The 25555-nt window shown below is 49.4% G+C and overlaps 1 protein-coding gene across 1 annotated transcript in view; it reads right to left on the bottom strand.

Moving 5' to 3' along the window:
* Positions 1–8953: 8953 nt before the first annotated feature.
* Positions 8954–25555, bottom strand: part of NDNF (neuron derived neurotrophic factor) — a 29869-nt gene continuing 13267 nt past the window's right edge. Inside the window, exons 2-4 of the mRNA XM_078875254.1 lie at positions 20352–20601; positions 12201–12325; positions 8954–11504 (exon numbers count right to left, since the gene is read on the bottom strand). Coding sequence (XP_078731380.1) covers positions 9979–11504; positions 12201–12325; positions 20352–20584 — 1884 coding nt within the window. The 5' untranslated portion in view covers positions 20585–20601 and the 3' untranslated portion in view covers positions 8954–9978. The remainder of the gene's footprint in view (positions 11505–12200; positions 12326–20351; positions 20602–25555) is intronic.

The following is a 25555-nucleotide window of genomic DNA, read 5'->3' as shown; positions in this document are numbered from 1 at the left end:
TACCGCGTTCCTGAGCTCACGCAATACGCACGGAGGAATCGCGGCTCTGCCATTGGGCGCAGAGAGTTTGGCCGGTGTACGCCCACTGCTGCTCGCAGGAGTTAAGAGGAAGCGGGGATCTTGGGAGACGCTGCCACGTTAACGTAGCGGGGTCTCCCACATGGGCGCGTCTGAGAAAAGCGTTGTTAGCCACGAACCCCTGCACGCGCGCGCGCTTCCAGATGATGCGCTTTCTGCGGCCGTCTGGAACGCTCTTCGGCCACTGAGCTCTCAGGAGTCAGCCGAAGCGGGGATCTTGGGAGACGCTGCCACGTTACGTTGCCCCCCCCCCTCCCCCCCATGGGTGCGATGCGTCTAAGCAAAGCGTTGTTAGAGATGAACCCCAGCGCGCGCTTTCAGATGCGCTTCCTGCGGCCGTCTGGAACGCTCTTTGCACAGAGAGCTCTTAGGGGTTAAGAGGACGCGGAGATCCTGCGAGACGCTTCGCTGCCACGATAACGTGGGTCCCCGGGTGCGATGCGCTTGCAGATGCACTTTTAAATCATCATCTAGATTGAAAACTGATTTCTTGAAAACTTGCTTTTTGTGTGTGTTTTTGTTGTCGCCCGCACCTCCGATTAGCACGGTTGGCAACGTACGGCGCGAAAGAAGTTCAGCAGTACGTACATACAACTCGCCACCACCACCACCACTAGCCCCGCAACCTCTCCCTTGCCCCGGCTGACTCCAGGGGTTTTACATTGAGCTCTATATGGCCGATGTGTTGTTATTCTGCAGCAGGTGATTGTTGACTCCATCCGTTATCATCGCTCCTATCTCATAACAGGGTTGTTATAGGATGCTGCGGTGGATGGGATGGGGACAAGCAGAGGAGCAGGGCAACGTCAATTGTTGTACTGTATACGTCTATGGCTCCCACGTCTATGCTCTCTCTGTCTTCAACAAGCGTCGTGGTCTTTTGTTTCGTGCGTATGGCGAAGAGTCGACAACTTGCTTCGCCAGCGTTGTGTGGCCAGAAAAGCACAGCGATGGATTGCGTGGGGCATGGCCTTATCCAGTGGTGGCTTGACTAATAGGGGCAAAACAAAGATCCCCCCCTCCCGCCGTGTAGCCTTTAGGGGCCGTCCATAAATGACGTCACGCGATTTTGGACGATTTTTGACACCCCCCCCCTCGTCACACGAAGTCACAAAAAGTCAAACCCCCCTCAAATATGACGTCCCAAAGCTCCGCCCCCCACCCAAAACCATATTTCCATTTTGAAAATTAAACATGCTTCAAATCGCTTTAAAATATTGTCATCGTAGTGCGTATTTAATGTGGCGCTGCACTCTGATGTTGTAGGAGAAACCATTTATTAAAACGTCTATTTAATTAAGTAGAACGTGTTGTCTATATTTATTTATAGTTGCGCATTTTGATGTGACGTCACATTTCTCAAACCACCCCCCTCGTCACACATCGTCACACCCCCCCCCCCCAGGTGCGTGACGTCATTTATGGACGGTCCCTTAACAGACTTCTGGGGCAAGTGCTGCTAGCGAGTAGCACCTATGAAGGCTGGCACGGCACACGATGGGGTGGTTGAACAGCACGACGCCCGGTCGCCTTTGTCTCCCTATTGGAAATTTTTACACATAGCACTAGGTACTAATTTGAGGCTGAGTCGACCTAGGGGAGGCCCAGGATCCGTTCAGATGAATACTGGTGTCGGCCGCGAGCGGGTATCGAGCTGGGTGCCGGTTCATAGCGCCGCGGTCTACGCTGGTTGTTTATTTTACTAGGTAAGGCTCACTGAGCTGTGCAGCTCTTCTTCAGAAGCGGCCTGGCCACAAACGATCGCTCAACGAAGTGACTTATCACGTGGACATTTATAGCAGCCTAATACTCTAAACGCGTGGGCAAGCACATGCACACTCCAAATATACAATTGGCGTCAGGGTCAGGAATCGAACCCACGACGTTCTGGCGAGGTAGTTAACATCTCGCCACCGCGTCGCCCTTTCTGGTTCTACCGCATGTTGCTGGGCATGATGGTGATGACTAACAGCCCTTGCCACGGTGAGTGGTGTACTGGATGTGATGTGCCCTGGTGCAGAAAAGTTGTCCGGGTCGCTGGTTGACTGGAGATGGTGGCTCGTGACGAATAGCCACAGCGAGTGACAGGTGCACGAGATGTGGTGTGTTGACCCCCAATAGACCTGCCTAAAATTAAGCCCTGGGGTTGTGAAGGTTATACAAGCCTGGTGTTGAAGCTGGTTCCTCTATTTGGTTGAGGATAGCATTGGGCCACATGCAGCGCTTGTTGAGTACAATTGCTGCACTGAATTCTCTTCTGCGCAAATCAGGGGTTTACTGACTTCTTCCCACGGAGAAAAACGTGGGACATCATGCCGGACAACACGTGGTACAACCCGTAAATACTTTGGAGAGCTGTATGCACAATATGTAGAACTTCTTTCGCACCGTACATCACCAACCGTTTTTCGGGGGAAGGCCAGCAAACGAAACACAAAAAACAGTTTTAAAGAAATTAGTTTTCAATCTAGATTTAAAAGTGCATAGCTCCAATGGCTTCATAATATGATAACATCGACCCATCTGTCGTTCTCTCGTCTGTGTGAGAATGATTAAACACTCTTATGGAGAGAGGGGCCATAAGATGTTGATTTGGTGGGAATTACGGTCAGGGAATGTGTCAAACCAGCAAAGCTCACGGGTAGGATGATGATGATGATTACTTACAGCCCGAGTTCATCCTCGTGACCGTGTTGGTAACGGGGGTTGTTTGGCCATACTTCACCACGCCGGTCAGTGCAAGTTTGGTGAATTTGGGGGGCCAGAATCGGTTCAGATAGCACTTGCAATTCATAGGATAATAGGCCCCATCGTTAACCCCTGCGATAGAATTATTTATTTGGAGAGCTCTGTTTTTCCCAGTGTCCAGCCACAGGGCCCATGACTCTGTGAATAAAACTGTCAAGAACTACAAATGCCACGGGCCGAGGTCCTAGCGCATGAACTTGCCAACAGAGTCGCCTGCCAACTCCAAGTCTCTCCGTTTCCACCGCTTTGTTTAAACAGATCGAATATGTATCATGGGACCATTGTTACCAGTATCAAAGTATGAAAATTACGAATAGGGTTTACCCTTTCTGGCAATAAAACGTGTTAAGATGTTCAAACACCAAGTGGGTACATTTTGCAAGCAATCAGCTGCTCACCCCGAGCTAAAAATGCTCTGACACGCGTGGCATTGTCTTTGTGCTGGTCGCCTTTTTGGCGTTCTCTGATCTGACCCTGGTGAGACTAGGCCATAAAAAAGACTGTCTCCGGTGTAGGCCAATCCGTTTCAAAGACAATGCACATGTTTTCAGAGATTAAATCTGTATTGAAAACTCATTTCTAAAGAACTGCTTTTTGTATTTAGTTTGTTGTCCTTCCCTCCACACCTCTGATTCGCACGGTTGACTACGTGCGGTGCGAAATAAGTTCAACGCGCATACGTTCAAACACGTTAATTTCACTGCAACAGGAATAGCGTCGCCTATGGTTATTCACTTCCTAAATTCTATTCTGGGCCGCGGCTAACATCAGTGGCGAGTGATATCTGAACCAGCCCTGGGCACCCCCGCCCCCCCTCATCTTTCAGTGACCCCCACTGACCAGCATGCCGCAGTATGGCCAAATAACCCCAGCATGACTGACATGACGTGGGGGAGACCTTCCAGCAGTAAATTGAGAATGACAGGTGTTTATATTAATATAACACGAGCGGCAATGAAGTGAAGTTTCATTATAGATGTTTGGGTCAGATCTCGTAAGTAAAATGTGTTTCGTAGAAGAAAAAAACCATCCTCCACCAGACACGGACAATGAATAAAGTTGTCTCGTGATTAAACGTGTAAATGTATAACTGCTTCAGCACACCGGTGCGTTGGAGAGCAATTCCCAACGGTGAGCAATTTGGGATGACATTTCACTGATAGATACAGCCAGCATCATCAGGCAGTTGTTAGAAAACAATTGACATTTGTTGAAATGTATACTTTTATGTTTTTAACCAAGTTTGATTATTTGCAATCGCTTATTCCAATGTGTCGCAATGCCTTCATCCAGCAGTGGATTGACGAAGAGGGGCGTCGGAAATGGTCGCGCACTCGCGCGCTGCACCGTAAATTAAGCGCACATCAGAAACGCTTTTCCCTTTGGCCTTTTGAGAGCTAACTTTAGAGGGTCTTTGTTGTCTTTTTTGGGGAGGCGGTGGGGAATGATAATGACGGGTCAGGCCCAGCTGCGAACCCCCCGGTAGCGCGTGTGATCTCCGCTATCGGTTGAGATTGTTTGGATTTTTTTGGTGCTGCAAATGTCCAAATAATGGTGCTACTTTGTTGAGCTATCGTTTGTGGCCAGGTCGCTTCTGAAAAATAAGTTAATATCTCAGTGGGCTTTGCCTGGTAGGATGGGGATGGTTTACTGCTGTATTTGTGTGCGTTTGGGTGATTTGTTGAACTTTCTTGTGCTTTGCACTCCTATCGTGTTTTTGTATTGCTTGTTGTTATATCGTTCTTACCCCGTGCCCCCACTGGACACCTGTGAACACGAGCTTCGTAGCTCATCGGATTCCTCCAGTATCAATATAAATAAAACACATTCTGATTCTGGTTGCATGTAGAAACCGAAAGCAACTGCTGAGCAGCCAGTGATGGACGTGTTTATTGCGTGGTTTATGCGTGCATACACAACTTAGATTATCTATGTAGGATTTATATATTTTAAAAAATAAACTTAAACTATTTTTTTGTTTCCAGATGTCCACAGGCAATGAAAAAATGAATATACAGAGTGCTTCAAAAAGATGTTAACACTTACATGATACTGTCGTTTTTAATGGAAATAGAACGGATAATACACTGTAACATGATAACAAATGTAATGTTAATAGCTTCAAAAAGTCAAAGAATCTCCACTTGTTCGCCATCATTGTCAACACATTGCCTGGAATCTTCTCCAGGTGGTCTCCAGAGCCCGGAGGCACATTTCTTGCGGTGTCGTTGCAAATTATCAGAAGTGTTTACATTTTTTTGAAGCACCCTGTATAGAGAGAACAAAAAGTTGTGTTAAAGCCTCCACGTGTCTCCTACTAATCTCAACGCACTTCAACACACCCGTGTCTTGGAGACCAAACCCACAACGTTTACAATTTGCACGTTTTGTTCACGTGACAAACCTTACTAATTGGCTGTGTCGGGAAAAAACGGAGGACCCAAAGAAAAATCCACGCGACCACGGAGAGAGAAACACGCAAACTCCAAACATACAGCAGCTGGTCAGGGTTGGGATCGAACCCACGCACTCCTGTATACCAGGCGAGGTAGTTAACATCCCACCACCGTGGCGCCCCTTAAGAAAGTTTTAAAGGTGAAAAATACGTATTGAAAGGCCACCTGCTGTAAAAACAGATAAATCCAATTTGTTTACGTTCTGAATTAATATGAACTGCAATCAACATCTTCATCATCAGCCATGATCTATCATATACTGTATACATGCTTTCCATCGATTACGATCTCACAATTAAAAAGTCGAGGCCATCTATAGCTCCAGCACATGAGCTGATTTCATCACTCCATGTCGGTGGTTGACGTCCTCTCTCGAGCGTGTCATCTCCTTTGGCTGCCAGGTCTATTGATAGTCTCTATCAGCGCCCATCACCCCTTCGAGCCACATGTCCTGCCCAAGTCCTCTTGTGTATGTTCCCCTCTTCTGTGTCAACATGAAGAAAAGGTAACGATAGGGATGGCTGGGATTGCGGGAACCTCTCTGATTTACAGTACGGTCATACCTCGATGTGTGTATACTGAAAACTAATTTCTTTAGAACTGAGTTTTGTGTTTAGTTTGGTGTCCTTCCCCCGATGAGCACGGTTGGCCACGTGCGGTGCGAAATAAGTTCAACGTACATACATTCGATAAAGAACGTTTCGGTATAATGAACTGTGCACCTTTTTACCATTACCTTTTTACTGGTAGGAACCTCCTGGTTACACCAGCCCACAGGGGATTATTGTGTCCGTCCGTCTGTCCGTCGTGCAGGGAGGGGCTGGGTGGGGAGAGAGGGGATGGGTGGGGAGGGGAGGGTGGGGAGGGGCTCGGTGGGGAGGGTGGGGCAGGATGGGGGGGGGCTGGGTGGGGAGGGGCTGGGTGGGGAGGGTGGGGAGGGGCTGGGTGGGGGGTGGGAGGGGTGGGGCTGGGTGGGTAGGGGCTAGTCACCCCGTGGTGCCCTTATAAAACTCAACGTTTAACCTACTCACGCCGGCTTGTGCCCGCCCTCACAGTCGGGCATATTTGCGGAATGTTATAAATTGTTTATAATACGAAGATTCAATATATGAAGCTCCAGGAACGCATCTACTTCGTATATAGATCGATATTCCGGTATTCCTGTAACTCTTCAGGGATGCGAATGCACATTATGGGGAGCCATGGCCCATCGCAAACTCTTTAAACCCGAGGGAAAATATTGTGGGCAGCACGTTTTAGTCAGTTTAACACATGGTAGGCTTTCGCGACCAATATCATTGATAATACATGTCTTTTAGATCGTGTAAATATATAATAAATGTGTCGTTAAACCCGCCTCCACCCGGCACAGCCAATTGGTGAGGTTTGTAACCGTCAACTTTTTCTGAAAATCCACGTAGATCCATGAAGAATGTGAATAATCGGGAAAACCCCTTTTCTCCCTCGCGATGCGCAATGCAGCCGTGCCATTCGTGTGGGAATGCACCATTTGACAATGGAGGGGGGGGGTGGAGAAGTTAGAGGGGCGAGTGGGCAGGACTAAGGCGACACCACAGATGTCATCATCGAGTACAGGGGTGGCCAATCTGTGACAGACCAAAGAGCTAAGTGTAGATATTGGCAGTTTCCGCACAGCACGGGAGACATTCATTTTTCTTTGCTACTACTGTGATAGTATATTCTACGTGATGCCCCTTCAATGCAGCCGCATGCGGTGGTTTAAATGGGCCGCATGCGGCTCGGGAGACGCCGTAGGCCACCGCTGATCTCGTATCATCTTTTTATGGCTTCTTCTGTGTGGGGGAGCTGTAGCCGAGGTGGGGGGGAGGGGGGGATAGGCCAGGAGGCAGCTTAGTCTAGCACGAGAAGAACGCGCCTTCAAATCCGCACCTCAGAATTATGACTTTGAAGTCGTAATTCTGAGGTGTGTCAGAGCTGGCTGCGCCAAATACCCTCTCCGCGTTTTTCGACGAAAGTGGATTCACAGTCTGTGTGCACTGCGGCACATTAGCTGGCTACAAACGGCTGTGTTTTCGTTTTTGTGATGCTCGTGAAATCTTCGCGCGTGTCCACCGCATGCGACTCGGTGCAGTCGTCATTCTGCAACGTGAGTTGGAGGTGCTTTTTATGGGCACAGGTATGTCTCCTTTTAATCTTGAGAATGTAAAAAATCTCACGAATGGCAACTTGAGTGCCAAAGCGGGAACGCAGCTTTATTTGTTCAATTTAGTGGCAAGGAATAGAGAGAGCTGACAAAAAAAATACATTTATTTACTTATTTATTCCCTGGAAATGCCGATGGGATCTCGAACTCGTCGCGTTGGCTTTTCACCGTGTCCATCGCAGCCATGTTCATCGGGGTGGTGACGGGGCCCAGCGCTTGCACGTCGCCGCTGGTTGTGGAGGTCCGCGGTCAGAATCGGGTGGGCCGCCCTGGTTATTACCGCTGCAGGTGAATTGACCATGAAACGAGCGCCGTCTTACTTCGCCGTTAGACGCTAAAAGAATAAGCTGACTTCATTTGAAACGAGTGGGCCACAGCATGCCGACGCCAACGGTCAGACAATGCCAAATTCCCAAAAGATGACACCGCAAATTACTAATTTCGGGTTACACACAGCAGCAGCAACACCCCCTCCCCCCTACTGTGATACTGGTGCAGATTGTGTCTGTGGAACACAGCAGCGCCGTCCTCCATGATAGCTTCACGATTTAAGAATAATAGGGTGAACTAAAACTACACTCTTTTTATTTTACGTTGTAAGGCCCGCGGGGCTATCTAGCTCTTTTTTAGAAGCGACTGACCCACCATTGATAGCTCAACGAAGTGGCTCATCATGTGGAAAGTATAGCAGCCAAATAATCGAAACGCATGTTTTTAAATGCGGAGGGAAAAACCGGAGGACCCAGAGAAAGATCCACGCGACCACGGGGAGAACATGCAAACTTCAAATATGCAAGTGTCAGGGTTGGGATCGAACCCACGACCTCCTGTATTCAAGGCAAGGTAGTTAACATCTGGCCACCTTGGTCCAAAATGTAAAAAAAAAAAATTATTTTCCAAAACATGTTGATGGTGAGTGTGATATTTTGTTATTTTCAGCCAAGCGCTTAAATGATAATGGAACTTGTGTTATCATGCCTTTAATTGAAATAACATTTCCGTAAATGAAAACACAACTGGACCTTGCACATCTAGAAGGCAGGCATCTTGCCGATATTCATGAACACTTAAATATGATTCTGTTATTTACATGGATAAATCAGATTCACTTAACGTCGATGAATAATATGAACATAATTGGTGCAACTCGACTGAAATATCGTTGGTAATAACAAAGTTGACAATAATCCGTGTTGTTAAATATATAAACCATGAGTTGCGTGCAGGAATTAGGTTGCATTGAGGTCTGCAACACTGCCGCAGAATCAACAACACCGTGGTTGAGCAGAGGAGGAGTACAACAACCAAATGTGATGTAATCGTGGTGAATGCCACCTCATATCGGTAGTTGGACGATATCCAGGGCCAAGCTCTTGAACGTTTGCCCTCTTGAACACAAGGCCGATCTTTGCGAGGCCGCTATAGACCGACTGCGAATCGTAAATCCAAGTAGAGAAATGTTCGCACACACTATGAGAATGTTTAGATTAACTTTATTGGGGTCGAACGTAACTATATTTGAACACTGTCGTACAACGTGAATATAACACAATATAACCGATTTTGTAAATATTTACACGTACTGTATATTCCCAAAAAACAAACAAAAAAATATGCAAATATATTTTTAGTACAAGGTTTCATTATAAGCAGTAAGACGCTCAAATACTGTGATTTCAATAACTTACAACATTATTTAGGCAGAAAAAATAATATTCAAGTTTAAAAGCAAAAAAAAACATTATAGTTACATAAGATAGTAAATAATAATATAACTTTCTCACGATTTTACCTAAAGGGGAAAAAGGTTTTAAGAAAGAAAAATATGTCTTCTAATAGTAGAGTCAATATAAACAATTTAAATTAAAGAATAATCCGGACGTAGGGTATCACACGGGCTGCTGTATTTTAGAAACATCGTTGCGAATCTCATTAAACTCACCGCGAAAATGAAAAGGGCATTTTTACTCATATCGACGCTCGGTTACGTGCTATAATATGGGACGTTATTTTTGAATTAAACATCAAAAGTTATCTAACGTCAGAACCGTATAACGTTCTGTTGAGACGGGATACATTTTAGTCCGTAAAAACGCTGTTGCGTAAAGTACAAATTGCTGCCGTGCGGCTACATGCAAGGATCTCCTGGTTACGCCGCGTGGTTTAGCGAGACATTCTGACGCTCTGCCATGGAGAAGCGGTCCAGGCAAAGCACACGAAGGCTAGCCACGAGCATCCCCTCTCATTTCTCTTCTCAGCAAACGCGTGTTAGTACACCGACGGATGCAAGCGTTTCCGCGCGAATATTCACACCGCAACACGCGTTTGTTGTTGTTGTTTTGATCAGCGGCTCCCTATTTGCGTTCGCTCCCTACGCAATGATCCCCCCGGGAGGTCGGGGGATGCTCCCATTCAAACAACGTCTCATCCAGGGCCGGGCAAGTCTCCTCTGCCGCGCGATCGTCGTGTGACCTCCGCCGCTCCCCGCCGCTCGCGGGACCGGCGTCGCGCTCAGCAGCGTGAGCGCGTCGTCACCATCCTGCTCTGGTAGCGCGCCGCCTCCCCGCCGGGCGCCACGGCGTACACGTCGAGCACGTAGGCCCGGCCGGGCTCCAGGCCGCGGACGGTTTGCGCCAGCACGGCGCGCCGAGGGTCGGCGCTGCTGAACTCCTTGCACAGCACCTTCTCCGACTTCTTGCGGCTCTCGGGCCCGAAGCACGCGCCCAGCGGCGGAGACGCCACGGCGCCGCCGCCGCCGCCTTTCGGAGCCGCGCCCACGGGCCGCTTGTACAGGCAGTACTTCTGGCGCTCGGGCACGCACAGCCAGGCCACCGTCACCGCGTTGCAGGCGCGCAGGCGGTCGAACACCTTGATGCGCGTGTCGTCCGGGAGCTCGGGGAACGGCTGCTTGCCGGGACGGGACGTCGCCGACACTCGCAGGGTCGCGGCCACCAGCGGCGGCGGCGGCTGATGCTGCTGCTGACGCCGCCGCTGCTGCCGCTGGTGCCGCGGGTGCCGCCGCCGGTGGCTCCCGTCGCGCGCGCCCGCGTTACCGCTGACGCGGACGGTGTACGCGGCCTTGGGCCTCCCTCTCACGCGCAGGTGGCGCAGCCCTCCGGCCGGCAGCGACACGCTGGAGAGGAGCTTCCCGTCGCGGCGGATGGCGACGCGCAGCGGGATGGCGTTGGCGGCCTGGCACGTGTGGAACGAGAAGAGCACGTGCTGGTGCGACGACACCGGGCGGAAGCGCAGGTTCTTGCCGGCACCTCCTCCGCCGCCCTCGCGGTCTCCGCCCCTGGGCTTCACGGTGAGCTCCGTCACCTTGCCCTCCTTCAGCTCCGTGACCTTCTCGGCCTGGCCGTCGCTCTTCGTTCGGACAAACGTCCCTATGTAGGAGACGCTCATGTTAGTCCGGGGGTTGACGGCGAAGACGTCGAAGTAGTACTGCGTGTCGGGCTTCAGCTCCGACACCGTGTAGACCGTCTTGTCGTCCAGGCAGGTGAAGAAGACGTCCGATCGACTCGGCCCGTGGCTCACGGCCGGCGGCGGAGGAGCCCTCGGTAGCAAGTCCGTGCTAAACCCCAGGTAGGCAAAGTCGTAGGGGTTGAGGTCTCGGGCCAGCGGCACCGGCGGAACGGGCCCCGATCCCAGCTTGGTCTCAGCGCCGCACAGGCTCTTGACGTTGTGGTCGCGGTTGGCCAGGAGGCAGTAGCGCACCGCCGTGTCCTTCGACAGAGCAGTGGTCCAGCTGGACTTCCAGGAGAGCGTGACGGCGCTGCGTCCCACCCAAGTCACGTCGAGCCGGCTGTCGGCGGGCAGCTGCGGGTAGCTGTCCCCGAGGCCCGGAGACGAGGCGGTGCTGGCGTACACCTTGAAGCTGGTGTCCCTCTCCGGGGAGAACACCTCGAGAATGTAGAGGCCCGAGTTGGCCGAGTGGACGGCGTAGCTCTCCATGCTGTTGCCGCGGTACGAGTGCAGCTCCTCGGAGGCCGGGCGGCGGGTCTCCGGCTGCTGGGCTCGGAACGGCTCAGAGTCGCCTGCGAAGGGAGCGACAGGGAAGAGACGGCGAGAGCCGAGTTGTGATCGTGCCATTTAATAATGCTCACTATTATTACTTACATTTATAAGATGCGATTCATCCAGAGATCTCAGTGCACCATGCATGAAGTTGGGAAATATAAATGCTACAAAGTCCAGAGTCCACCGGTCAAATACGTCAAGTGTGGGCCAGGCGAAACAGCTGAGTCTGTAAAGAAGAGCTAAACATAGCGGGTGACCTCGCCTGTTTAACCACAGGTGGCAGGGCATTTCATAATCTCCGCACAGCGCAAGCAGAGGCTCGGTTACCCCAGGTGCAGAGTCAAGTTCGTGGCACAGGGAGCAGATGTAAATCAGCGGATCGGAGAAGGTCGTGACGGTACGTGCAGGTGCAATATGGTGCGAGGTCATTTAAGGCCTTGAACCATCACTCGGAAATCCTTACCCGAGCCCCACAGCTTATCAATGATAAAGGTGTTGCCTGGGGCCTTACTAATGGGAGCTCTAGAGAAGCCCTCCACACTCGTCAGACACCTCGTAAGAGGCTGGAGTTACCCCAGCTCACGACTTACTGCGATGCACCCATTCATACCACTGCGGCGGCGGTGGTGGTGGTGGTGGTGCTGATGTAAGAATCTTGGTAACCGGGGCGCTGCAAGCGGCATGCCACGTGCAATTGTTTTCGCATGACGCACCTGAGCCTCCACCACTGGCCTCCTCGGGAAGGTCCTCCACTCGGAGCGTCCACTCCAAGGAGGCGTCGCACGGCGTCAGCACCAGCCACAGCGGCGTGTTGTCCTCCTCCACCACCAGATAGAACCTGCCGACGACACCGAACCATGAGGCCCTGCGCCATCTCTAAATCCCACCATCCGTGCGCATTAACCCCTCGTCATTGAAAGCAATGCAAAAACAAAAATAAACACCCATTGTCAACTAATATTGGCCCAAACACCCCGATACTGAAATAGCATTGCCTGCGAATTACTCAATCGGGATTATACGCAGCTACCATCGCCCCCTACCCCTCGCCCCTCTGCCAAATCTTAGCAGAACCCTCCTGACAAAAAACTCTTGAGACTGGGTTAGGCTTTCCTTGTCGGACAAGTGTCATTACGAAAATAATAAAAACAATCGTTTATTATTTCTACCGCACCTCCCATGCAGTGCATCTCTAAGTGGCGGTGGCACGTGTCCCACATAACCTTCCCTGGTACGAAACAACTCTCAGCCACTGCCTTTGTTGTGAGATATAATTAGCGATGGGTTTATTTGTTTTCTTAATTATATTCTAGTCGTGCTTTCAGCGTCATGTGATAAAAGGGAAGAATCCTATCAGATCTCGTGTGTGAGAGAATGGATCGTGGAAGGAGAGCTCACAGAACTACTCTGGAAGATGCCTTCAAGTGACCTCTTAGCCACAGTAGGGGGCAGCACTTTCCCACCCGATCAAAGTGCAATGTTCACCAGATGCGCTCACGCTTCCAGATGCGCTTCTGTGGCCGTCTGGAACGCTGTTCCTTCCGATATTAGGAAGCCACTGGAGCTATGCACCTCCGATTAGCATGGTTGGCTACGTACGGTGCGAAAGAAGTTCAACATATTGTGCATGCATACATCATCAGTCACAATCTATCCTCCCCATCGAGCTTCTCCCATTACTAACTGTCACGTTCACACAATGCAGCTTGCCCGTATGTCTGCTTCACCATTAGCTGACACGATTGCTTCGTCTCGACCATCTTTCCGAGCACGTTCCCTCCTTTTTACTGCCATTCCATCGTTAGTCTCGACCCCCCCCCCACCCCGCACCTACGATTAGCACGGTTGGCTACATACGGTGCAAAATAAGTTCAACATACACACATAAATACACAAGCTGGTGAGATGTATATTTGTAGTTCTTGGAGCTAGACGATGAGGGCTTTTTTGTGTGCAATCGTTGGTGACGTGGGCTGAAACCAACCAGCTCACTTCGCTTGAGACACCAACTTGAATCACAGGGCGGCCGAAATTTGGATTCAAATCCAGGACGTCAGCGCTGTTGATCGCTGAGCTATAGCGGCCGCCTCAAACATCTTTCCTTAGAAATATTAGCGGCGGTAAAATAAAAATAAAAATCTCTGTTTTACACGTGATGAAAGTCAACGCGCACGAACGCAAGCACAAGGGGATTGCTTGTCGACCGATTGCACCACGGCTTAGCCCCCTGCATCTAGAATGTCCAAGTTTACAAATTGATTGTGACATAGGAGGCAGCGAGTCTAGCTGTCGCTCGGCGCTGCTTCAAGTTTAAACAGGCTCTGATGCCGACAATGATTATCGTATCGCATCGTATACTGAACTAATACATCAGGGGTAGTGATCGTTTACAATCTTTGCTCATTGCCCGTTAACATCCCACTGCTGGACACATTTCCTCCTCGCCCCTAATGTCTTCCGCTCTTCACGATCGCTTGCCACCTCCATGCGCAGTGGCGCGCTGCTCCACATCGGCTAATCTCGCCACGCCATCTCATTTTCTGTCTCGCTCTCTTCCCCTGTCTGCCTCTCTTCCTCCTTCCATTTGCCGCCACTGTTCATGTTGCCCGCCTGCCACCTCATGTCCTGGCTCGACGCACTGCCCAACCCCATTTTGGTTTTCAGGGTTTTTTTTAGTATTCGTCATTTTAGCTGTCTCCCAATGGTGGCAACCGCAGAACGAATTGACGCCAAACCACTGCCACGCGCACTGGGTCTCACGGTGGGCATAGAAATGCCAAAAACAAAACGACAGTGAGACTGGAGAAAAATAAACAGCGCGGAATTGGCGCTGATATGTTGTGAGGGGTCACGCGAAGACAAAATAGATTCTCACTATGTTCGTGAGATTAAAAATAAAATCATACTACTTGCGTAAGGTTTTTACGGTGGTGCTGTTCAGCTCTGCGTTGTATTTTCTGTTTGCTCCACGTGTTGTTCGGCACGATGCTAAAAGTTTTGCCCCCGCGTGCTGCGAGAGCTTCTTCACGAACAATTCTGACTTACTGTACTTCCTGAAGAAACCGCCATCACATGCCACGGAACGTTGGACATCGTGCCGGACAACACGTGGTGCAACCCGAGAAATGCATCGGAGGGTTCTTAGTCATTGTCTTCCAGTGCCGCGCTGTTCATCGCCAGAAGCGGTGGGCCCACGCGCGCCTGGCCACGCAGCCTCGCAGCCATTCAGACCCTTTGAATTGGTGGCGGCATTAAAACGCTCACAGTCGTAACGCCCCAAGTATATATATAGATGTGTTTGTGTGTTAACCCCGGCCAGCCGCGGGCTTTTTAACTGCGCGGCCCGTGCAATGGAATGCCCGCCGAGGCGTTGTGCTGCTTTATTGCCTCTGGGGCCGAGGACACACAAGGAAGTGGCTCGGATCGTGTTGCCCCGATCGCTTGTAAAGAGCCGCATGGAACGAACCTCCCCACATACCCCGGGACGTCGCGGCGACAGCGGTCGGGTTCAAAACATTTTTCTAAACACGGCGCGACCACCCCTGCGAGAAGAAGGGGGCCGCCCGCGCATCCCACCGGGCAGCCAGCGAGGGCACGGCTGCCGCGCTGGTTGCGGGGGTCGAGGGGTCACAGCGCGACGCTCGGAGGGGGGCGGGGGTTGGGGGGGAGATTCTCCAACGGGGCCACGGTGGTAAGCGGGGACCGCGCTACCGACAGCGCCGTCCCCGCGCCGTGACGAGCAGCGCGGCAGAAAATAACCCGGGCGCAGCCGCTGCCGCGGTTCAGGGGCAAACGGCGCAGTGGGAAAAAGCGGTGTGCGTCCACGTGCTTAGCGCACTTGCTTAGACAGTGACTGATAGGGTAACGCAAGTGTGATCATCATAATAATAATTGATTGGATAAACGAATGAATTCATAACAATAACAAAACAGCGCCGTTATGGATTTTAGTCTTTGCAAGATGTTGCTGCAAGGTATTATCAAAGTCACAATAAAATATATGTCTGTAGAATATGTGACTGGCTTCATGTCCGTCTGTGTATGTGCGTCAGTATTTGTATCAGATTCTCGAATGTTCGCTGCCATTGATGACTGTTCAGCTATTGTTGGCTTGAGAGAGAAGAGAAAATACCGTGTCAATTTAATATAATTGCACAAAATTGGCCTAAGAAAGTGTTAGAAGCTATTATTTATCTGGAGCATTGCCTTTAACGTCAGACTATATTTTTCCCCATTGACGATGGGATTACACTATCATCAAAACGTTGAATTAATTTCATGCTTAGGCATTCACGACCAAATGTAATGAAGCGGAATTGGTTTATTTTGGGTTAGATCGTCGTTCAGCTCAGCTTTTGTTTAACATCCGTGTCGCCCACGGCGCTTGCTGTGACCATACTTCTCCAACCTTGGCTAGTGCAGGCTGGTGACGAGGGTGGGTTTGGTTACAATAGTTTGTGACCTCCGATGTTCGTCACGGCCGGGAATCAAGCTCAGGTGGTCGAGTTCATAGTATGCTGCGCGTCCAGATTATCTAATGTTCGCTGCCACGGATGACTGTTCAGCTATTGTTGGCTTGAATTCTAAGTTTTATTTTAATGGCTTTTCACAAGGGAGACGAGTCCGATCATAGACTCGTAAATGTGTTCACGCACGACAGCAAACGCTACGTAGCATGGTCATAGTAGCTCTCAACAAATTAAGGCGCTATAGTGATTTATCTATCTGTTCGTGAAGAAACACGGATGCATGCATCGAATTGTGAGCGGCGAGAATTGAGGATTTCATAATGATACAAATTAGTCGCGAACGTTACGTCTCGGCTCATGGAACTAACGAGATAAGGATTAAAGATACCGAACAAATGAGATGGGCAGTGCTGACAAAACAATGCAATTAAACTACAACAACAACAACAACAAAAAGTACCGATTGTTGAATCCAATCGTGACGGCGAATCGTGACAATCGATTCGTGGGGGGGGCGAGGGGATAGTGAATCATTACCTAAGACAACCCTACAATGGCCTAATTAATTCCACTTTCCATCCAATTATGTTTGCTCCATCAAACAAGGCCTCATCAGCCACATGCCCGAGTGGCCACAGACATCCACTTATCTGTCACTTCTCTCACAGAGGAAGGCGCCTGTTGTGTTCCTGTATGGGCACATTTCTACGGCATGCCGTGTCACTTCTAGAATGGAAATAATAATAATTCTCAGGCCATTCTCAATCCACCGATGGACTTCTGTTTATCTTTTTTTTTACCTTGCCGTAATAATTTCTGTCGTAACACTTTCTGCCTTGTGATTCAACAATATCAGATATACCGTCAAAATTCAAGTTGGTTATTTGCAAGGTCACGTTTGCTGATATGATTCAATCGCCCGTTAAACCGAAGCCACTGCGAGTTTACTGAGCACAATCGCTCGGTTGATCGACGGAGTTGAGACACGAATCACGGTCAATGCGCACAGAGTCGCAGAGCAGAGTTATGTATGTTTGTTGAACTCCTTTCGCACTGTACGTAGCCAATCGTGCTAATCGGAGGTGCGGGGGGAAAAAATCGGATGTGCAGGAGGAACAGAGAAGGAGAATAAATGGAACCTGAGCAACCTGTGACTGCGAACAGAGGAGAATGAGATTCCCAGCTGTTGACGTTTACGCCATGAAGTAACAAATTGAGAGGAGGGAGTGATCCATGAAAACTGAGACTTCACTTTTACCGTTTGCATATTGAGCGGCACCCGATTCTGCAGCCAATTGTTTTGTATTGTATAAAAGTGTAACCAATACCCTCTGTGCTCTTGGCAATGACTTATATCATATAAAATGTAATATCGACATTGACAAAACTATTCTATAACGTCAGTCATTTATATTACATTTTAATGCTCACGTCGCGTTTTTCTTTTTTAAACGTCCATCATATTTACGTGTCCTTTGATATTATATCCTTTGAGCTCAATGCGTGACAATGCCATTGGGTCAGTGTTCAAAACGTGAATGTAATGCCCAACCAGATATTGATCTGGTCAGTCGGCAGTGGAAATCCTCGCCATAAATCAATGTCAATGCCAGAGAAAAGGCATCAATCGCGGTCACCGTTTGTGGCTCGTATTCACGGCTCGCACACAAATGGCCACTGGGCCCCACCAGCCATCACCAGCAGAAGGGGAGAGGGCAGAGGTTGGGAGGCCAAAGATCCATGCGCAGGGACAGACGAAGGCAGGGGGGCTTCCACCTAAATTCTCTCGGTCTCTCTTGGCGACAGGAGTACACTGCGTGCATTAAGTGGGGGGGGGGGGGGGAGGTGGGGGGAGGATAGAATGCGAGTAAAGTAGAAAAGACAAATGTGTCCTCGTAATAACGTTTGCGGGAATAACGCGCCACGCACATAACGGACGCTTGCCGCGGTGTTGACGGTTAGCAACCCCGGATTTGCGGTGCAGAGGTCAGCGGTTCAATTTCGAGCAATCTCCAAGCGCGGCAGTTGAAACAAGGATGCAAGATTCTTAAACCCCTCCCCAGCCGCCTCTGTCCACCCAGGGGTATGAACGGTTTCGCCACGGTTAATCTACGATTGGCAGGTCACGTCGCAAGCACCCTTACGCGGCTACATCATCAATAACCACTGTCGCACACTGTCACACATTGCCACACGTTGTCACACACAGGGCGAGGCTGCGGGGGAGTGGCAGAGTGACAATGTGGTATTCGGGTGGTTGAGGATAAAGTCTGCGAGGTGACGAGAACGCGCGGGAGTAGGAGGAGGGTGGGCAGGGGTCATTGAGAGCCGGCGGAATGGAACGTTGAGAGGGGGGTGGGAGGAACGGGTCACACGGAGAGTGGAAAGCATGTGGGAGGAGGAGCCGGGGTCAGTTCGTGGGGAATTATGGCGTGAGGAGGTGAGGGAGCTGGCGCGTTACATAAAACATTTTCACAAGTTTTCCTCCCACATGAGCCACCGCACTGCATATCTCGTGATTTATGGGGATGCTGTGCTCTCAAAACACGCAAGCCAACATCTGCGGCGTGTGCAGATCAATTGCAATCCCGCTTCCAAATCTTATTTTCATTCTAGCACGTATTGATGTTGCCTACTTTTATGACTATTATTGTTGTTATTATGATTGCTTACCCAGTAAAACCTCGCTGAATTTCATTACTGTTTTTCAGGAGGGTCCTGCAAAGTTTTCGCAGTATGGTGGCGGGAGGGGGGGGTGACGATGGCTCTGTATGTTCCAATTGAGTCATTCCTGCGGCGCAATTTTCCAAATTCGGAACATTTGGACCGTGATGCTGGCGCACAACGGCCTGCACTTGCGAACGGCGTCACGGGATCACTTAGGTCCACTGTAAAGTAAAAAGCGCCAGGTCGTATTGTCGTGGTTATTGCACCCCGCAGTGTTAACCAGGGTCGGCCGCTGCAGTTGAACCGTGGACATGGTCGCGCTACCGATGGGCCACGTCACGGCCTTCCTAGCTCGAGAAACCTGTGCCCGTTTATTTGTTTAGGAAAACCCATTTATACCGCGAGGGCTTGCTGTGGTGCTCTGAGAACCCCTGGCACGAGTCGCGTAGCTTGGTCGGCTTGCTCGCTGGTCATCATGTATCATCATAGGCCTGTGTGTCTCGAGAGACAATTCTTTCGCGCCTTACGAGGTCAGCTGTAGGTTTTGCAGCGCCTAGAATGACTTAGTAGGCCAATCCTTGAGTGCCACAGCAATTGCAAGTGAATGCGGTGGCAGCTCCAGAGGTATTTAATGCTTTTTCTTTACGTCGCTCCCTCTTGGTCATCATGTAAGTATCTTGAACTTCTCTCGCACCGTGCGTAGCCGACCGTGCTAATCGGAGTTGCGGGGGAAGGTCAACAAACTAAACACTAAAATCAGTTCTTAAGAAATTAGTTTAAAATCTAGATCTACAAGTGCATAGCTCCAGTGGCTTCCTAATGTCGGAAGGACCAGCGTTCTGGACGGCCGCAGGAGCGCGTCTCAGAGTGCACGATGAGGTGACCGTCTTTGTTCGATGTCCAGCCAAAAGCGACTGCGAGGATGACCGAAGTGCACGTGATGCGTTATGCTCCTTGGCCCTGGTGCAATTGCATCGTCTGCACACTCAACATCGCCGCCGCTGACTTGAGGCGTTCTCACAGTGCTCAGGGACCCCGTGCATTCTTACTCAGGGCCAGAGCTTCGTTTTAGGCGGTGCAGTCCAAAACGCTGTTCTGTGAGCTAATTTGACACGCCACATCCATGCATGTGATTTTTATAGACCTGTTCGCAGAAGAACGGAAATAGCTCCATTCGTTTCTCAGTTGTAAAGGTAAAAGAGTTAGAGTTATATCTCTGGAGATGTGTGACAGACCAGTTAGAGTTATTTTTTCAATGCGGTTATCAGTTATAAAAAAACACGTGATGAAAGCAGCCCTACTTGAGACTGTAAATGATTATCAACGCCATTGTTGAGAATATAAATAACACGAATAAATAAGCATACAATGTGTCTCCTTCATATATCCCATCTCTTCACTTCAAAAAATAATATTTAAGTATTTTTCACACAATATGTTGAAACCGGTCCAGAGTTCTGCTTGTCTTGAATCAATGGCTACTGAAATTACGCCCTCCCAGATGGTCGTGTGGCCGATGGCTTGCTTAAGAAATAATTCTACTTTTGTTTTTACTTTTTGCATGGACAGACGAATTATACGCGAAGGAGACGTATCGTCCGCCAATTTGAGTTCGTGACTTACGACTGTTCCCAAACCCCCTCCCTACACACGCGCGCGACGACGAGACGTCGTTTCGCTCGCGGGCCACCGCGGACCGAAGGGTGACGGGCGCAGCGCGACCCTCACCGCTTAGACGTGTCTCTCAGCAGGTAGTCGGTGAGCTCCGCGCCGTCCGGCAGCGCCGTCGCGTGCTCCTCCTGCTCGTCCAGGGCGGGGTGGCCCACGGGCGGCGCCGAGCCGGGCCGGGGCTCGGGCCGAGACGGCAGCTCCTGCGCCGAGCAGCGCGCCGGAGACAGCACGAGCAGCGCCGCCAGCTGCAGCAGCAGCAGCTGCAGCAGCGCACGTGGCACGAGCCGCATCGTTCTCGCCGGGGAATCTGCCGACGCGTGCAACGACAACGACGACGACGATTACACGCGCGTCGTAATAAACTCGAGCTAAAAGCGAAACTCGATTTGAAGCTTTCGTGACTGCAGGAATCCATACTCTTTGGGTCTTTCGGTAAAGTCACGTGGGTAGACAAAATAATGGATGACGATGTTTCGGACGCAACACAAGCGTCCGTCATCAGGCGACGGACGCTTGTGTTGCGGCCGAAACGTCGTGATGGATTATTTTGTCTACCCACGTGACTTTACCGAAAGACCCAAAGAGAATAAAAACTCAACTGTTTTTATTGGCCAGGTGAAGCCCACTGAGCTATGAGCTCTTTTTCAGAGGCGACCTGGCCACATTACAGCGGCTTATATTCGCACCTCCGATTAGCACGGTTGGCTATGTACGGTGCAAAAGAAGTTCAGCATAAATGCATACCATCTTCATATGTGGGAATTTATAGTCGTAAACAAATACTCTAAACACATGCTTCTAAATGTTGAGAGCAACTCCGGAGGACCCGGAGAAAAAAATCTATGCAACCACCATGGGCTGAGAAAATAAACGGACTCCAAATATACAACAGGCATCGTCGGGGTCGGGAGGGAGATTACACCTCTCCACTGGACTTGCAATCCATCAGTTGTGTTTTTCATTGACCGCAAGCAGTTTCCAGAGCTTCACGATAACGATGAGGCTGATTTGGTGGAATCAGTCCCGTCTATGTATGTATGTCTGTTGAACTTCTTTTGTACCGTACGTAGCCAAGCATGCTAATCGCTCACATATACCTAATCGGAGGTCTATGTGAGCTGTGAGAATGTTATTCCGGATGAAGGGGGAGGGAGAGCGTAAACTGGAGGAGGGTGAGAAGGATGAGGAGGAGTTGGATTTGGAGGAGTTACCGTCTAAGAAAGCTGGGAAAAGTTCAGCGACCGTGAAAAGTCGCTGAAGAAGGAGAAACAACCAAATCTTGCGGATTGCAAAACAATGAAAACAATGGAGAGGAATACACGCATTCAAAAAACATGTCTCTTGACTCGTAGATCTTTGGTCTTTGTGATTAAATGTCAGTTCCCACGCTATGGCAATGACATCGCGTTGTAACATTGTTGTTGCATCCGTTCCTGAATCTGTAAGGTTTACAATAACGTGTGCTGACATTGTACAACGTGTAACAGATTATTGAAACTTAAAATAAAAAGACTTGGGGGTGTCTCCTTGAGGTGGTGCCAATCTCAATAGGCGACACTTGGCCAGCAGTTAAAATTCCACAACACCCCCCCCTATCCCCCCCTAGTCTTTCTGTTGTATGACATACACTTCCCATTGTATTACAAACTTACACATCTAATGCTCAGTTGCTGGCAGAGGTGGGACAAAGTCATTGTTATGCAAGTCCAAGTCGAGTCGCAAGTCATCAAATTCATGACTCGAGTCTGACTCGAGTCCAAGTCACATGACTCGAGTCCACACCTCTGGTTGCTGGGCACATATCTCAATGTCAGTATTACTTCAGCATTAAGACACGTCTTCCTCTTGTCACCACATGCAAAGGCAAACAGATATCTGCATTCCGCGTTCTATTTTTATGCAACGCAACATAACTTGGGCTCCATAATAGAGGTTTTTGGGTTAGATCGCGTAAATATATACATGTGTCGTTAAACCCGCCACCACCCGACACAGCCAACTAGTAAGGGTTGTCACGTAAACAGAGCGTGGCCAATTCGTCACTAGTACAGCACTAACCGGTGTGTCGGAGAGCCAAGCCACAACATCTACAATCTGAGTACGACGTTTCGCCAGTAATGATACCTAGCTTCATCAGGCGACAGCCAGATTTGTGGAGAAGGCCTCCTGTTTCGTTCCTTAAATAGAGGCGCAGATGCGGTGACATCATTTGTGTGCTCTTCTTGCGTGAAGTGGAGGGAGGGATTAACGAATGCATATAAATGGCTGGGTATCCATTGCCGTTTGGGTTATTGATATGGTAATCAACTTACATTATGCACGTGCATTATGCACGCCCGTTGTTCTTGCACCTCCTGTCGATTGTGTGCACTAAAATAGCCGTACGCACTTAAGCGATGTGTTACTTGACGATTCGCTCCCAAGCAGCACTAACTTGGGCTGTTGTCTAAATGCGACCGCGTCCCAAGACGTAGTACAGAAAGAGGAGCACGATCGCGCCCAATCGTTCAAGGTGTTGTGGATCGCGATCCAGCAGACTGGCCACGTGCCGGAGCACGTGCGCATTTTCGTATCAGTTGGTTCCGTGTCGGGTGGAGGAGGGTGTACGACACACATTGTTACTTCTGCGATCTGACCAAATAAAATTAACCGTGAATCGCGATATTGGTCGCTCAACGCCTGCTTGCGTGTTCAGAGAAGAAGTCCATCGTGACCAGAGGGCGGGGTCTTGAGCGTGGACCCAGTGCCGGGTTATCCTAGTAGCTACATATGTAGCTACTTAGCATTTAGCTACTACATATGTAGTAGCTACATATGTAGTAGCTACATATGTAGTAGCTACATATGTAGTAGCTACATATGTAGTAGCTACATATGTAGTAGCTACATATGTAGTAGCTACATATGTAGTAGCTACACATGTAGTAGCTACGGGCCCCGCACTTTCAAGGTCCCCGCGCTAAATGCTTTCAAGCTTTAAATTCCGGTTCAGTGATTTTGCACTTTCTCCATGACTATAGTACTATACTGCCTTTAACTTTTATGAACGACTGGGTGTTTAAGGGTAGCGATTTATCGTATTATCTGGCTGCATAGAAAATGAAAAAATACAATTACTTTACTATGCAAGTTTAAATTATTGTTTTAATATTTATGTGTTTCTTTTTTTTATTTAGGGCCCCTTTGTATATTATGCTACAGGCCCCGCACTAGTTGAATCCGGCACTGCGTGGACCTGAACAGGGGCAAGGGAGATGACAGCACGGATGACGGTGGGAATGCAGTTCTGGACACTCGGACGCAGCAGGGCGGGGGGTATAAGCGACATTCGTGACATTGAGCCTCACATTTACAGCGATTGCCATTTGCGATAAAGTGCAATTTAATAATGAGAATAATAACCATGGATTGTGCATGGTTGAGAATTGTGATGGGATTCCGATGGAGATGTCATGAGGTGACTTTAAAAGCTCAATTATGTATGCCACTCCACAGGCAGTGCCTACAGCTGTACTTGCACACGATTAAGCAGTCTACAAGGCACCAGTCAGATTTGCGCTCGAATCCTTATTTTAAAATATTAAATCGCAGCGTGAATATTCCTTTCACCACAGACAAAAAAAAAACTTAATCGATCGATTTTTTTTTACAAGGATGTTTTTTTTTCATTCCAAACTCTTGCCGTATGTTTTAACTGCCTTGTTTGGATACATTCACTCGCAAACCATTTTTGACCCATGAGGCGTTCCTCTGCCGTGGCTTTTTTTGGCTACAGAGCTCTATCCTAATGAGAAACCACTGAGTGCAAACGTAGTGACTCCAACCTCCTGGTATTTTTTAATCAATTACATCCCAATCGGTGCTACCGGTAACGTGGCATGAGCTGAAGATATTTAATTTCCACACTTTCACAGCCAGAAGAGCGTCTCATTTCACAAACAGCTCGCGAGATCACACAACTCCAGCATTTACGGAGTCATTTCTATTTTACCGCAGCTTTCTCGTCTTAACACACACAGCATGCCGACGCCACACTGGTGTAATGGTACCCTGGACTTGTGATCCAGAGGTCGCCGGTTCAATTCAAATGCCCCGCTCGAGGAGGCATTGCCACCAGCCAGTGGTATAGCTCGACACATTGCAGGGCTGCACCTTTACATTTCCATCAAAGACAAAGATCCCCCGTATAGCCTGTTCAGACTGTTGGGGCAAGTGCTGTTTGCCAGTAGCACCTATGAAGGCCGGCACGGCACACGAGCGGGTGGATAGCCAGCACCACGCCCGATCGCCTTTGTGGCGTCGTTTACACACTGCGCCAGGTATTCATTTGAGGTTCAGTCGACCTAGGGGAGGCCCGGGACCGGTACAGATAATTGCCACTGGTGGTGGCCATGAGTGGGAATCGAACTCGGGTCGCAGGGTTCGCAGCGCAGCACGCTAACCGCTACACTACTTACACGCCCTTTGCATCTGACACCAGATGACACTCCTTCACGCTATATTAACAGCGGAGCAAGGCATGCCAATGAAGCTGCGAATCCTGGTTTCATCGCACGTGTCGGAGTCCAACTTTGGCGTATCAAGGTCAACTGGCTCGGTGCTCTCACACGAGCATCAGTTCCCGGAGCCGGCTGGCCACCTCTCATGGCTTGCACGTACAAATAGAAGCCCGTTAAACAATAAACGGACGCAATAAAAATATGGGATCTGCAGAAAATGTGGACTCTACCGTTAACTGGTAAACAAGGCGTACGCTGATGAAGCCCACCACATCATACCACGTGTGCAGTGTACATCTCACAATATATTAAAATACACAAATAATGTCAATAATAGCAGAAATGTGCAAAGGCAGCATCTGCCACGACAGAGCCTCTGTATGGGTACTCCCAACATCTTCCGCTACGGCTAGTCAGCATGGAAGAGGAGGCATAACGACGCGACTCTAAGGTGGTCTTCTAGAGTTTCTTCTCGTGAAGGCCCTGTACGTCAGCGGTTCTATCAGCAGGAAATTGCAGGGCTGCACCTTTATCTCTAACCTTCTGTGGATGCAGTGGTCAGTACAGGTACAATGATTCACTTAAAACCATGAAAACGTTGATTCGATATTATTATCTGAATGCAACAGCCCATCGTTTAAGTAGTTATGGCAAATGGCCTTCACGCTTCTTGTACAACATTGAGTTTTTTAGTGATTTGCTCACCTTTCCTATGCTTTGCACTCCTATCGTGTTTTTGTATTTGTTTATCATTGCAACCTT

The sequence above is a fragment of the Lampetra fluviatilis genome, chromosome 41 (assembly GCF_964198595.1).
Source record: "Lampetra fluviatilis chromosome 41, kcLamFluv1.1, whole genome shotgun sequence".
In the NCBI taxonomy this organism is placed as follows: Eukaryota; Metazoa; Chordata; class Hyperoartia; order Petromyzontiformes; family Petromyzontidae; genus Lampetra; species Lampetra fluviatilis.
Note: the sequence above shows the minus strand (reverse complement) of the source record. Positions and strands in the feature narration are given on the sequence as shown.